We start from the raw sequence: 16528 nt of genomic DNA, 5'->3' as shown, positions 1-16528 counted from the left end.
GTAGAAACAGTTTCTTCCCTTTTGCTAGGCCAAACAGACTCTCATTCTATGCTTGCGCTGGACAGAGTATCTCCTTGATACCTATGCCGGCTGGGCCCTGCCGGCAAAGGGATAGCCTACGAGCTGGGTATGTGCTTCGCTTGGACCAGGTGTTTATGAAAAAGTGGCATGACAATATGTCTTTATTGGCTTGGGCTGCACTTCATAATGTTTTATCTCATTGGTCCACGTCCTGTTGCTTCTTTAGTTCTTAGCTCAGCCTGATCTTCCATGTTTCAGAGTTCCCTTTGTATGCTTTTGACTTCTTTTGTCTCTCCTTATTCCTCTCCTGTATCAGAAATCTGATACGGCAGAATTCTCAGAGTGCCTGCATAGCATTTCAGCAAACTGACTTTGGGTCCTTTTGTTCCCTCTTTTTATTTTTTTATATATCTATTTTATTATTTCCAACACATATATTCAGTCACAAATTCAAGTATCAAAAACTGGGTCAATGCATACCATTATCCAACACAGATCTATCAAAGAATAACAAGTGATATATTCAAGAAGTAGCTGTATGGTACATTACAATATCGTGTGCCACCCCTAAATGCTTAGGGTGCGTTTGATTTGTTTCACCTCTCAGCCAGTAGGTTAGTTTTCACAACACATCACAAGCGTGTAGTCCCGTAAATCTGGTCCAGTTCACTGCTGGCTACAAACGGAGACTCGAGCAGTTAGGTAAAATCAATTTTGTTGACATTCTTTTTGTGCTCATCACCAACACATTCCTATAAACAAAAGTCCCTCCTAGCCTCCTATTGCCCCCTTGACTCACAGAAAAACTCCAAAACGTATTACCTTACGGATATGATTGCCATAACTCCTTGATTCACGGCAGGCGCTCATCATTTTTAATTTCCAGCTGAGTAACAAGTGTCTCCCAAATGTCATAACCTGTGTGCGCCTGTCCCTTATCTTGCAAGGCTCGTAACACTCGCGATTCCATCTGTGCCCATCGCAATGTCATAGCACGCCACTTGTGTATCTCCGGTACCCTTGATGCATTCCAATTCATAGCAATCAATCGCTTGTACATAATGAATGCCAGGCCGGCGAACCTATAGATATGTGTATCGTGCTTAATTCTGGTTCTTATCCCCAAAAGACAAGATTTCGGTTCCAATGAGAACACATGTTCCGTGATGTCAGCAATATCTGTCACTATATCATGCCAAACTTTCTGAAGGGGCCTACAATCCCACACCATATGATAAAAGTGAGCTGCTTGAGACCCACATCGGGGGCATGGCGGATTAGATGTAGGGTACATGCGGTGAATACGGGATGGGGATAGGTATGTCTGGTGCACAAAATTAAACTGGGTATATCGAAACATAGGGTTTCGTGACACTTGCTGTACCTGCTGAAGGGCCACCAACCATGTCTCAGGGGTCAAAGGCACAGGGAGAACTGCATTCCATCTCTGTCTCGCAACCTCAAGTCTATTTCCATCCACATCTGTTAGGGCTTTATACAAATTTGTAATCACTTTTGAGAGGCCACTTTCTGAGAGCAGAAAGTGTAGTGTGGTAGAAGTTGCAGGCTCCTGGTCTCCCTCCGCCCATGCTTTTTTAATCAAACGACATATGGTATAATACGACATAAATTGTCCCGATCCCACCGAGGTAAGGTCCCTAATGGCCTCAAATGACATCAAAACACCATCATCAAAACAATCCCCCACTGTCTCTATCCCTGCTTCCGCCCTTGGTATTAAGGAGTGAGCTTTGAGCAATTGTGCACCTCCTGGTATCTGGCCCAGGGGAATGAGGGGTGAGTATGGGGAACCAGTTCCTCCCTTCTGTGCATATCATTTCCAACAGGCATGTGCTGCTGTCAACAAAGAATTACCGGTGTTATGTTTCACTGTGCGATCCGTTAGCCATGTGTGTCCTTTTGTTCCCTTAAGTATTCTGAGTGAATATTGTAGCCTCTTTTGTGTTGTGTTGGTGAATCTACTGCAGTAATTCTTCCATATGAAGGATCAGTGTAATTTATATGGCATTACTAGAGGCTCAATGGTGTAGACTTTTCATTCTAATATAACCAGAATCGCTTTCTGTGCAGCCACAGTATTTTCTAGGGTTGCATGTTAGTAGGTTTTATTTGCCCCTTTCAAACTGTTCTATTTCTCTTACTAAAGAAATCCCTGCCCACCATCCTACACCGATCCAGTTCTGTTCTGGCTACTCATTTTCTCTGCACAATTCTAGCACTTACACTTCTAGACATGTAATATTATTTATTTACCTCTAAAGCACAAACAATGGAGGTTTCATGGTGCTGGGAATCAAACAGGCAGGCAAAAGCACCGCAGAGAAAAAAACAATACAAGTTGCTGCAGAGAAAGCAACCCAAACCGCAAAGCCTAAAATTACAAGAGCCTATTCAGCTTCCTCATGATCAATATATGATTGGAGGTAAACCAACATCAAGAGTGGCAGCTCTTTCCAAAGCCTAGGACTCAAAATGCAAAAGCTCTGCGACGAGATTGCGTGAATTTGAGAGAAAAAACTGGGAGCAAGGATTGTGAGCTGCAATGTAAAAGTCTCACATGGGCACCTCTGCCTTTCACAGTGTTTTTCAGACAAAACACAGCTGCAGACAAAAAGTAGACCTAACCTTTTATAACCACAAATCAAAAACAAGCATTTGCAATGCAATGGGTCTGCATTTGCTCGAGTTAGAGCTATTAGATTTGTAAACTCCTAACCGGACTTTTCTTGCCACACAAATAGAAAGAAAAAAAACCGATGGCGCTATGTAAAACCCAGGGCGATCACGCTGAAATTGAAAACCAAAAAAACAAGCGTGATCGCGCTATTTAAAATCCAGCACGATCGCGCTGCGTGGAAAGTAAAAAGATAAAGTAGTGCAGAAACCAGGCTGAAAACATCAAGCCTTGTAAGTTTTAAGTAGTTGGCCGGTGCGCTCGAGAAGAGCTAAACACCAGAAAAGGCATGACATATGTATGCCTTTCACTAATGAAAGCAAGTGGATTTTAAAAGGCAAGCCCACAAACCAATGAAAGTGACAGGTATGACATGGGTGTGGTTACAAACCCAAAGAGAGATTACAACAGGGACGGAGCGATTGTGCGCTCGACCCTAATGAGGCCCGTCAAAACTAATACCCATGTTTCATGCTGTGAGATGCAGGAGTTTTGGCTGAGGTCTCACCTAAGTGGGCCAGAACCCACAGCCCCACGGGCAGGCTTCTACAGCAGTCATCATTATAGTAACAATAACAAATCCCCAAGTAACCTTGGGCCTGTCCCAAATAAAAGCAGGGTCCACTCATCCTAATTGGCAAATCAGTAGAAGAACAGAGATCATTCTTTTCAGAAGAAAACGTCACCTTTACAGAGCACAACACTGTCCGCTAACTCAGTCCTCAGGAAGAAGGGGTACAAGCATCTGTAGTTTTTCTACAATAACAAAACTGCTTCTTTTTCTGTGAAAATGAGAATTTTCTTTCCTCAAATGTATCGAAGGCTGTCAAGAAAAAATTCTCAAACCACCAATTGGTGATGGAGTCTGTTCATAAATACTGACACGTGCACCTTGGATTGTCTCTTGCCCAGTTCTGGCAAAATACCTGTCACTGTGTACTTCTGCCATGAGACAGTAATGTTTAGCAAAAGCATGCAAAGAGTGCCATGTGGCAATCAGGCAGATGTCAATTAATGATACACCTCTTGTGAGAGCTGAATAAGCAGCCACAGACCTAGTGGAGTGAAGCAGTATGTTAGCTGGAGGGTCTTTCTTGGCTAAGGCATAGTAGATATTGAGGCAAAGACTGACCTAACATGAAATGGTGCGTCTGTTCACTGCCTAGCCCTTCTTGGTAACGGCAAAGCCAACAGGATCAGATGCATATTTTAGAAGTGACACAGAGGGTAACAGAGTTGTCCCAAAAACATCTAGCATGGCTAACCAGAAGGCTTCAATCTGCACAGGGTTGGTCAATGGAAGTCAAAAAATGTAGGTTCATCTGTTTTTTAATGTAGGAATCAGCCTCAGAGATGAAGAGTCTGGCATTGTGACTCCAAATAGTCATGGGATAATTATAGTTCCGTAGAAGAAAAGGATTTCTCCTTACATTCGTATTTTTGGGGAAGATCTTTTTGAAGATCATTTCCTGTCGGGGTCTTGCCTAAAAGAGACGGGATACACCACGGTGTATCCCTTGGCCAAAAACAGCTTAGCCTCTTGTTTCTTGATGGCATTTTGGAGCACTAAGTAATCGGAGACCCAGGAGGAGATGTGTACATGTCACATCGGTCTAATAACACCGCACAGCATCTACGACACGGCTTAAATCCTGAAATCTTAGAAGGAAACATTTGACCTAGTAACTATGGAAAAAGCTGCACGACTCCAATATGAATCACCAAGAAGAGCTTCTGACCTGCTTCGAAGAGGGGGGAAAACAGCAGCCAACTGGCTGACACCTTCTATCATGGGTGAGCGGTGTTGCGACTGAAGTCACCAGGCACCTCTATTGTTGGGGGAAACATTTTCAATTCTGGGGCCTGGAGAATATTCGGAAAGTGAGGAATCTGCAGGAATATTGGTCTATCAGAAGTGAGTTCTCAAAGAGAAAACATGCTGCGCCTGGTCCCTAAAGATGCAAGACACTACATTCTTCTCAATTATGAAGTACGGGATGAGTGAGTAAAAAGCTTATTTAAGCATGTATACAGCACCCTGTTGTGATGAGGACTAGTTACTGAACACCAAAGCGTTAACTTCTGAGCAACAGTACATACTGTGGTTTTGGCAGCAAGAGGTTAGAATAATGATGTGCGATGCAATTTATCAATCATAATTACCATTAAATAATCAACTTGAAGAAAACTTTTATGTTACGTTAGTCCTTCTTAAGGTGGTACCCATTTGGGTACCATGCATACATCTTGTTAACTATTCAATGTGAAAGGGAGTAAGTGGCTGTGCAGCTTGAGAAGGCATGAAGATGCCCGGCCAGGTGTGTAGGTGAGGGGAAGATAAGTATGTTGTGGCTCACCTTTAGAGATGGATACGTCGCGGATGCAATAGCCTTCCCGCAGGCGGACGGACACCACGCTCACCAGGTCTGCATGAACCTCTTTCTCTGTATGCTTCTTCCTCCTCATCGCAAGCGCTGGGTTGCTGCTAGCAGACACTAAGTGCTCGTTGAACAGCTTGTGCTGGGACACTGAAAATATCAGAGCACAGTGAAAAAGTCAGCTTCAGTTTGTACATTATTATCCAGTACTATATTTACGAGCATGAAGCTAGTTTGGTACCAGCAAAGCATGTTACAAACAACAAAAGAGAAGATGCAAACAAACAACTGTCAGGGAGAAAGGACAAGAAACAGGAATATATTGAGCGAGCTTTGAAGATGGCTATGCACAGCATGTTTACTCACAAGTAACCAAAGTATTGGACAAGTAATAGAAGGGGTGCTTGCAGAAGAAATTTCCAAAGTACTGGAACTTGGCACATGGATGCTTCACCCATTGGTCCATTTACTGGTAAAACTCTGAATTTGATACTTGTGTTGTTCCATTCACACAAAGTGAGGGGCGTTCCCTTTAAGAGGATCTTCTTATATTTTTTCAAACTGCTAGGTGGGACAAATTTGCAGCAGAGGGATTTTAACTGTTATCCTTATTTTACACCCGAAAAAGTATAGTCACTACACTGACCCCACTGGACATCGCTTAGCACGCCTTTCATTTCCTCTCTCTTATCAATGGTAAATTGATTAACCTATGAAAACGGTGTGCATCTTAACATGATAACCAGGATAACTTTAATTGGCTTTCATCTTCCTTTCCTCTTTGATATATAGGCAGTATAGCCCACACCACACAAGAACCTAAGTATCTAAAATATTCCAGCCAAATCCTGTAGCCTTAGTCAGTCAGCCAACATCCCGAGCCTGCCGTATTGAAGTTACTCTGAGATTTCCACCAGGATAGAAGGAGGAGCGGAAACTGAGAACCAATATCAGTCACCGAACCTTCAGGTATTTGTGTTTCATTTGGGGTTTTTAATACAAACACATTTTTAGTACAGTTGGAATATGAGCTACTCTTTTCTCCTCAAAAGCATTACGTGGATGAAACGTTGCCCAAGCACAAAGAGCCTGGTTTCATCAAACTTAACCATATCAAACAACAATTTACACCCAGTTTAAACCATCTCTCTCAAAAAGTCACCCACATCTTTGTTGGTAAAATTTTCAGATTTGGTGTGAATGGCGCTAAACTATGCCAGCGGGTTGAGGTCCTTTTCTGTTGGTTAAATTTCAGGCATCAATGCTCTGGACTGCAGTTTTTCATCTTTCTGTCCACACTGTTTTCTCTCTAAACTACACAAAGCCCAACCTCAAGATTAGTTCGGATTCTCTTTCTGGAGAAAGTCTACACCTCGTGACTCCCAGCCCCTTTAATGCTTCAGCCTGCATAGCCTCTCCTCCTGGGAGATCCATCCCGGAAGCCTAAGTAAACGATAGAGTGTTCAGGGAGGGGGAGAGGAGGGCCTGTAGCATCTTCCCTGTTTTGACCCTTTAGGAGCAGGTTCAACCTTGAGTTACGTCCCCTCTCCTGCACTTCCTTAGCTCTTCCAACTCCTGTTCATATTCCCAATTCTAGATATAGCTTTCTACAGGGTTAGTATCAATCCACCAACATAGCAGCCACTGTCCACCTACTCGTACTAACTCCCTCCCAGATTTACTCCTCAGAGCATATACAATGCCTGCTATTATGCCTATGCCTTGTGTTGCCCCGTACCACTCCAGCGTCAGACTGTATAAAGCAGGGCTGTTTGCATAAGCCCATTCCTGTAGGTTGCTGCTCTGATGACACTCTGTGGACCCTTCACAGCATGCACTGTCGCTGGCTGTATTATGCCCACTCCCGTAGTCTGCTAGAAAAAAGCTCAGCACTAAGTTATTTTCCCTGCCGCTCGTTGATGTACTCCTAAGAGTATATTACAGCCACCTGCATAATACTCATTCCTAGGGATGGCTCGCTCGCCACTTCTGCATGGAATGCAGTGTGATTCGCAGCTGGCACCTTCCAAGGGTCGCATTGTTCACCCCTGCAAATTCCAACGCTACATAATAACTGAGTTTTACACTATATGATACAGACCACTACAGAAACGGTAGCCATCCACATGAGTCTATTTCCACACTTTTTTTCCTACACTAATGCCTAACCATATTTTTTTTTTATTTAATCACAAAACATTCACCCACATGGGTGGGGTATCTTGGCACTCAGAACTACATACCCCAGTCAACCCCTAATAAACTCCTAAGAACTAATAACAGAATACCAAAACTGAAAGCAAGAACAAGGATGGCTGCAACTTTCTGTACCATCTGAAATTTATAGAAAAAGTAATCAGGGAGGTAAAAATATATGAATGTAATGACCACTTATTAAAGCACAAACACACTGATTAGTTAGACAAAAAGGGGGAAAAGTGAAGAATGCGTTCCAGAGTAAACAAATGAAAAATTGATGTTGAAGCCAAATAATGACAAATGCGTAGGTTTTTCACTAAAGGGACTGGAATATATTTTGGAACCAAAGAAGGGGGACCAAAAACGCAGGACCCAGAATGGAGAAAGATTAGGAAAGAGTTTCCCTTGTGTCCCCAGTTAATTTCAAATGGTTAAAAGTAATTCACTGATCACGTTATGGCAAACCAACTCTGTGATTGTCTGTCCAAAGCTGAACATTACCCACAATCTTGACAATAATCTGTACAAAAGGAAAAACAATAAGACTGACTAATGTGGACTAAAAGGGTCATGAACGAGTTCAAAAGCACAGCAACAAAATCAAGCCCCACAGAACACCAAATGGACAAGATACGACAAGCAAGGTGGAAGCAATACTTGGAAAGATCTATTTGACAGGTAGTCCGAGAACTGGAACAAAGCAATTAATTGATCCTAAAGTCAGAAGGTCTTTCCAACAGTATGTGATGCCTTATTGTGTCGAACACTGCCCACATATCCAAAAGGACCAGAGTGGCGGGGAGATTAGTCTCCGAACAGCAGGGAAGGTCATCTAAAGCTGAAACTACCATCAATTCAGAACTCTCAGTCATACATGCATGACAATGCATGACAATAAAGCACTTATTGCATAAGCCACACTGCACACGCACACTTTCTTTCTATCAAAGCACTAGCATTTAAAATGTAAAGCTAAAGTGCTTTATATCTCACTCTTCAATTCACAACAAGGGATGGCAACAAAGCATGAAAAAAGCAGATATCTGGTCCTCACTCACAACATCGAGACATTACCAGGTATGTCACATGACAGACACATGTCAGTGCATCCAAAGGACTCTGGGGAGTTGTGTGTTATCCATCTCCAAATGTGCTTTAATGCATTATCAGGGTATGAAGTGCTACATAAATTGAATTTTTATTTAAAATGTATTTATTTTATAATAAACTCCTTTCCCAAGACAGAGGTTCATCAAAGCCACTTAAAACAATTCTACATAATTTAATAAATTAAACAAAAATGTATGAAGTCGGTAATATAGTTATAGTAGAAAGATCATACAGAAAATCATTGCCTACTTAACAATATCATATATATATACACATATAAAACAAATTCCACTGAGAAAACCAACGGTTAAAGTCAATTTACAGTTAGGTGTTGGAATGAGATACAAGAAAAAAAAACTCTGAAATATGCTAGTAATAGTTTAGTTACCTAACTATAACTACTCCCCCATCATGCACTGCTTATGACTGCATATATTACATTGCTCATGACATGTTAAATGACACCATTGAATATATTTTAGTAACATTGCTGAAGAAGTTACTTATCTTCGGTAACACTCTTTCTGGTGGATACACTAACCAAAGATTCCTTAGTTTTAGAATATTTCCAGGTGCCAAATTGGATCCAGAAATCCAAAAAGCATTGCTCCTGTGTGCCGTTAGGTGGAGCCCTGTGGCCCGTGCAGACTTCTCTCCACTCTAGAAGTGACAAACAGAGCTGCACATAAGCTCTACTCATGCATGCTGATGTAAATTGCTTTTGCAGGCTTGTCCACTCCTTCACACTAAGAGCCCATCAACAAATTGGAAAGACCAATGTGTAGCTTCCCAAACAGGTACTTTTTTTTTTAATGGAAAGTAGACCCTTCCACAGGATAAGAAGGTGGGAGAGTGGGGAGGAATCTGTGATTAGGTAGAGTATCCACCAGAAGGTAAGTCATTTGCTTGTGATTGATACTTCTAACTGCAAACTCCTTAGCTTGTGAACTGATACCAAAGCAGTACTTCCCAAGGTGGCGGGTCTGTAGAATGATTCAGATCAAAAAGTCCCGCAGGCAGAACAGGTGAAATGCTCATCCCAAGGGCGTGACTGTCGAGGTAATAGAGCTTCATGAACATGTGCACTGATGCCATGTAGTTGCTCATTAGAGTAGAGAGTGGGGTATGAAAGACAGCCATTATAGAAGATTGTAGGTGGATGGAAATGAGAAATGGTGTGAGTTACAGGGTGGAACAGTTCAGCTATCTTGGGCCTCAGGAAATAGATTATGTGGTGGTGTTGTGAGACTGTGCCATGTGATAAGGAATGGTTACTTACCTGTAATCCTATATCTCGGCCAGGAAGAAGCGCTTTGAATCCATAAAAAGTAGAATATCTCTGCGCACATTAGGGATTCCAGGAACATCATTTTTTCTAAATATTTTGACATTAAAAGGGCTTTCATATAAGATGGAATATTTTATTTTTAATTACAAAAAACAAATCTAAATAGCCTAATTAACAGCATTGCCTATTGGGCTAAACAACCATTGCATTACACTCTTTTCCTTAAGGTTTTAACAAATAGTGTCCTACAATGTAGTTTTATACCAGAGACTATTCATTTAGTAATTTTTTTGAAAAAAAGCCCTTTGGTTTACCTAATGACTTTAGTTTTGTCCAAGCACTATTTAAAGCCTTCTCATCTAGTATATGAAGTGAACCTTCTGCCAGAGATTAAGGTTTTGGATAAAAAGCTGGAGTGAGACTGATTGATATAGAATCTGATAGCATTTTGGGACACAAAGAAGAATGCGTTCTTATGGAAAACTAGCGCAGTTCCTCCAAACACAGAGCTTAAAGCCCACTCGCTCTAGCAGCTGAAGTTACAGCCAGAAGGAAAAACTACTTTCCATGACTTGTATTGTGGGTCTGCCGTCTGCATGGGCTCAAATGGAACATCCATTATTACGGAAAGGGCAAATTCCAGGTGAAGCATAATATGAGTGTAATCTACCAACTGCCTGGAACCTTTTACGGCTCATATGACCTAGAAACTGGCACTTTTCTTCACAATATTGTCCAACTGCCTGTAACATATTATAGAGAAGTTTCAATTAAATCATGGCTGGGAGAGGAAGCCAGTTTCCTTTCTTCAGAGTCGTGAATGCAATGTGCCTGTAAATATGAGAGCCCACAAACTATGCAATAGCATGCTTGACAGAAGACTTCACACAACATGTTGCTGTGCTATGCTGGTATCTGTGGGTTGAGATGGACATTGCAAAGGAGGATACATTGTGCCTTGGAGAGGTTAAGTTTACGTTAAGATTCAGGATCGAATGAAGCAGATACCAGTTTTTTGATGAAATTTCATGGAAGAGAGAGCACAGCTGACGTGGGTGGGTTACAGCCATGGGAACAACAAAAAAATACAAATGCAATGCTAGCAGTAGCTTCAAACAGTCTAAAGCAGGCGCCAAGCAAACTAAAACAGTACATTAATTGGAAAAAGGCTCCGAACTCTAGGTCAAAGAGTGTGAATTAGTGACACTACAAAAGTAATTGCAAAGCTTAACACCAGGTAAGGTATGCATGCTGAGGAAGAGGAAATAGGCAGAATGGAAAGGCAGATGTTCTTATCTGTTCTTATCAGCCACGTGCTATGATTGGAGATTGGAGGTGCTCCTGATGTCTAATACAAGACTAATCTCATAGAGCTCAAGAAATTCTCCAACACTAACTGCAACGCGGCACAGTCTAAGCTGTACAGAGAGCACAACACAGCTTTAGCAGCAAGCTTCTAAAATGTGGCAAGAGTTGACTTTTGTTCCTTCCATTTCGTACAGTAAAGTGGAAGGAAGGAATTACTGCAGTTCCACAAACATCACGCAGGTCACAGGACACCTCCTTACCACAGTAGTACTCGGGGTTCATGGAGTCGCCAGTCCGCAGGAAGGAGTAAAGCAGGAAGGCCTTGTGATAGACATTCAGGTACAGGTTACTGGGTTCCACCTCGGGGCACGAGGACAGGTAGGACCCGAATGTCGCCATTGCAATAAACTTCATCAGCTCTACATTTGGCACATGGCCGAAGGAGCAATCATAGGAGAAGACTGCGCCAACCTGTCCAAAAAAGAACAAGTCTGTCAGTTTCCAGGGGCACTGCCTTTGAAACTCATGATAATCTAAGAGCGTAACTGGTTGGCACAGCATTACTGACTTTCCCACAGTACAACAGCCTCAGAATACCGCTAAAAGTCCAATACAGGTTCAGGAACAGATTCGCACGAGCGCTAGAGGTACTGGGGGCCAGGCCACACAAGAGGATGCAAGTATTGGAGAGCAGAACTGCACCGGAGCTGGGCATTATGGAGGAAGATGGAGGGAGCATCAAAGCAGAGAGTGCCAGAGGAGGAAGTGGGACAGGTACTGGATGTAAAAATCTGCAGTGAATGCAATTCAAGGAAATATCACTAAATATAGGGGTTTTACATTTACAGGGGCTTCGTCCCTCTATTAAGTGTAGTTTGCACCGACAGATACCAATTTCTCTTAACTGTCTCTACCCTCTATATTATCTGTATTAACCCCAGAACAGGGTCTAAAGCAGTTAACAATTGCATGTGATCGAAGTCATAAAAAAAACACAAATGCTTGTCTTGCCGAAGTCCAACCATGCCAAAAACCCACCCCGCAAGGAGAAGCCACCTGACAAACTACTAACAAACTGGATAAAACTCACATTTTTGGACACGCCAAACACAAAATTGTATTAGAACAGAGATCGCCTCATGAAACTGGATTTCCTGAGCATCTGCACCCCAAACTAGGCACCTCCCCCCATCCGCTGAGCAGTAAGAATCACTTCACCTGCACAAAAGAACATGCCACAGTGCCACTGCGCAGCTGGCTAAGCAAGGTCTCGCACACTGCCACGTCTGGGACACTCGTCACCCCATCTGTGATTATGATGATGCCTGCAAAGAGAACCTGGTTACCATGGAGCTCAGACATCCTCTCTGCCCACCCTGTCAAGTCCAGGTGGGACAGATGTTAAAGTGTACATAATAGGACTGACCTGCGCTCGAGTTTGCTGGAAGCAGCTGTAGCGCCAAAATCCCCTGCCGGATCATGCTGACTAACCCGATGTCTGCCGTCACCATGGACACGCCCCTCTTCCGGTCTTCAGGGGGATCTTCAGGCGGGGTCTCCGTGTCTAGAAGATAGTCCAGTAACTGGAAAAGACCAATTAGGAAATGAGATGGAGCAGGTGTCTTGGAGTCACTTCAATGTGTTTTAGCTAGGGAAGCCTCCTCTAGGTACTGAAGAACCGTAATTTTCACCAGTGGTTCCCAACCTTTTGATTTATGTGGACCCCCATTTTAACATTAATGGAACCCAGGGACCCACACTGAATCATCATTGGAATCCGGGGACCCCCGCCTGAGTCATTACTGGAAGCTGGGGGCCTAATTTGTCAATATTTGTTAATATTTCTTAATTTTCCAAGCAGTCGAGGACTCCCTGAGAAGGCTTCGCGGACCCCCAGGGGTCCCCGGACCACAGGTTGGGAACCACTGTTCTGAACAACCAGGGACAATTTTCCAAGCAGGCGAGTGATGTTCCTCAGAACAGGCCTCTCTTCTTACTGTCTTGCCAGTGTACCAAGACACTGAGTCTGACCTTGCAGCTAGATAAGTAATGTCACAATCTTCTGTATCTCAGCTAAGCTGCTGAGGGCTTTGGGTTAAAAGGGACACTAATGCAGAGAGATACAACGTTTGGCCATCTCAGAAGGTACACACTTGTCTTAAACCTGTATTAAACAGACCAACAAAACACTGCAGACTGCATGTTCTGTAATTAAACATATCTAGACTGCACACGTCAGGTTCAGAGAATCTTGTCTCTGATCGCAAAGGGAGTATAACCTCGAAATTGTAATGTCTTTCTCGTTCTTTCCACTAAATGTTTTGGAGACAGCAACTGCTGCATAAAAAGGGGGAAATCAGAAGCGTCCTACTGCACTAAAACATGCACCAATCAGACAATTCACCAAAGAAAGATGCTCAGATTGTGTTCCTAAATGCTAGATCAGCAGTGATAATTCACATCTCATTAAAGATTCCCGATCCAACATACATAAAATACATTTAATTCAACATTACATCATAGCAATACAACGTTTAAAAGAATAGCATAAAAACAACTCTGATTTTATAAAATAAAAATCTAAAACCTTACAATTCTTCAATTGATCTCTATCTTAACTGCCAGTTAAAATATAAATTGACACCACAAATACGATCCACTCTAAATTGTTTGGTGTAAAAATTCTAATCACATTTGTGTAATGCCTCATGCCCAAAAAGCGGTAAATTGGAATTATCGAAGCCTTCCTTAAATAATGGTAGGCTTGACAGAAAAATAAAAAATGTGCTTTTGTTTCAGGCCTGACTTTTCAGGATGGAAAGGGTAATGCTCTATTAGGAACTGCTCACCATGCATTGCAAAATGTAATGACTGGTAAAAAAAAAAAAAGAAGATCTAGCTCGGGTGGTTCACTACAATCCATAAACTCCTCAAAATCCAGACTGCATTTGATGTCAATGAATCTTTCTGTTGCGCTTCTCAGCAAAGATTCCCCTAACCACCTTCCTAGTGCATAAACCCAATATCTTGTTTTCAGATGAACCATCACCTCTCCCCCCCCCCCCCAGTAGTCGTTTTAGGATTGTCCCATGCTGAGTGTAGATCCAAATTACACAACCAGCATCTCACAGGAACAAACCATTTAATTTTACAAGACTTATCTAGCCCCTTCAGGTCAGCAGTGACTTCTTTGTAGACAGAGTCTTACCCAATAGGTCAGCGGTTTAATGTTTGCAATATGGGCAATGTTCTTAAGGGCCAGAACCAAGCGGAAGGGTGTAAGTGGAGCACTTTAGGGGACTTGAGTATTAACCACATGAACCTATCTTCAGCTTTTGCCAGATGTGATGTTATCACCCGCCCAAATCTCAGCACTGTATAGCAAAGTGCCTAACCCTCCTGCATGGTAAGTCTCTAGTGCCAGTGATATTGGGTGAAAATGGGAGGATAGGAGTCTTCAAGATCCCAGCACCTCTGTGCTGCGATGCCATTTTGCTTTTTGTAACTTGGGGGATCCATGATGGGGTGTTCTCTAACTGTAACCCTAAATAATCAAAGGCCACAACTTGCTCAGATTCAGTAATCCCCAACATATCCTTCTCCCTAAATAACCTATGTGGATGAAAAACCATACATTTGGTTTCCGTAACAATCTGAAAACCATACTTTTCACAGGACGAAGAGAATCTATTCATCAAATTTTGTAGGCCATTCGGGGTCTTGGAGATTAATAATAAGGCATCTGAACAAAGTAAAGCAGGGACTTTCTGGCCAGCCAAATTGGGGTAATTATTATTGAAATTATGGAGTGTGTCATTCACCCCAATTATAGTGTGAATGATGTAGGGACAAGAACACATCCCTGTCGGACCCCCTCTAGATATTAATACAAGTTGTTAGCGTAGAGACGTATTATTAAATCCATTACATTGGTTGCCATTCCTAAGTCTCCAAGTGCTGCCCAATGTTTCACCCCTGGTAACAGATCAAAGGCTGCCCTTAGGTCGATGAACACTACGTACTGGTGACATTTGCTCAGGGTTACTACCTTTTATAGTATTAAAATAAAGTGAAAAGCCTGGTCATTAGCACTCATGTACGTTTTAAATCCTGCCTGAAAACGTGATACCACACCATTTTCCTTCACCCAACTTTGTACTTTAGTCAATACATGCATGCTTATTATCTTTTGAGCATATCGACCTAAAAAAAAGGCATGATTATTCTTATCCCCTTCTTATAAATCAGTATAATTTCTGCGCCTCACCATGAATCAGGGAACTGAGCTAATTTGGCAGAAATATTTGATAAGGCGTTCAACAGAAAACCCGAAACAACAGGCTCTGATTGATAGAGATCACCTGGTGTCCTATCTAGGGTTGGAGCTATTCCAGCTTTCAGGTTATCAATGGCCGCTAAAGCCTCCTCCATAGAGAAAGAGACAGAGGAAAGACAGTGTTCAGACAGTAAAAATGTTATGCCCCTGAGTGCAAAGATCTTTGAAATGTTGCATCCAAACCTGAGACAGGATATAAAAGCCTTCATTCCCAACTGTTTTATGGGTTCTATGTGCAAAAATGTGCAAAAAACACTTGCTATCCTTTGTTTTTGTGGCAATGACCAAGTCACTCAAATTTGTTTCCTCCCAACTCCTCCTGGCTAATTTATAGGTAAGTTTACACTTTTGCCTGCTAACACTTTCTCTTTTTCAACTTTTAATGGCAGACATCTGTTTCTGACTGCATGATTGATCAACCAAAGAGTTTCTTTTGGTATGCAATGTTGAATCTTCTCAATAGTAATGAAGTACTTTCTCCTATAGGAATTTCCTCCATGCAAGTACCTGCATACAGGACAAGCACATCAACAACTAGAGAACAGATCTTAGATCATTTATCCAGGCTGGTCATCATTGAGGACCATTTAACATTTCTTTCCAGGGCTAGAATAAAATATAGGGGTCTTGTGTGTAGAGTTTGCTACGGAACTCTTAAGAAAATATTCCTTAATGTAAGCGTCATGGAATTATGATCACGGTCACATCTACCTACTATAGCCATATCACCTATATATGACCATAGCCTTAGATCAAGTAATACATGGTCAATTTTGCCTCTGGATTAGCAGTTGCAGATGGTTAAGGCACCGGGGCCCGACGGACTCCCAGATGAGTTTTACAAAACCTACACCGATCTCCTGCCTCCTCAGCTGCTTGCTGTTTTTCAGGAAGTGAGGCAGGTGGGTCAACTCTCTGTGTTAATGCAAGAGGCACTCATCACTTTGCTCAAACCTGGTAAAGCACCGCAGTGTTGTGAATCCTATAGGGCACTCTATTTAATCAAGTGTGGTGTCATAATTCTAGCTAAGCTACTTGCTAATAGACTGAACCTTTTCATGACCCATTTAGTACGTCCTGATCAGTCCAGGCTTATTCCTGGAAGGTCTACATCCTATACCATGCGCACACAGCTCGCAGTCTTGCAAGATCTTTATCCTAAGCTGGAAGCCTGGCACTCTTCTTAGATGCCA

General features: G+C 42.3%; 1 protein-coding gene across 1 annotated transcript in view; it reads right to left on the bottom strand.

Moving 5' to 3' along the window:
• The window catches only part of SZT2 (SZT2 subunit of KICSTOR complex), a 606663-nt gene that overhangs the window by 529447 nt on the left and 60688 nt on the right, over positions 1-16528 (bottom strand). Inside the window, exons 6-9 of the mRNA XM_069227802.1 lie at positions 12426-12582; positions 12218-12324; positions 11260-11470; positions 5074-5244 (exon numbers count right to left, since the gene is read on the bottom strand). Of these exons, the coding sequence (XP_069083903.1) occupies positions 5074-5244; positions 11260-11470; positions 12218-12324; positions 12426-12582 (646 nt within the window). The remainder of the gene's footprint in view (positions 1-5073; positions 5245-11259; positions 11471-12217; positions 12325-12425; positions 12583-16528) is intronic.

The sequence above is a fragment of the Pleurodeles waltl genome, chromosome 4_1 (assembly GCF_031143425.1).
Source record: "Pleurodeles waltl isolate 20211129_DDA chromosome 4_1, aPleWal1.hap1.20221129, whole genome shotgun sequence".
Lineage (NCBI taxonomy): Eukaryota > Metazoa > Chordata > Amphibia > Caudata > Salamandridae > Pleurodeles > Pleurodeles waltl.
This window is presented reverse-complemented; position numbering and strand designations above follow the sequence as displayed.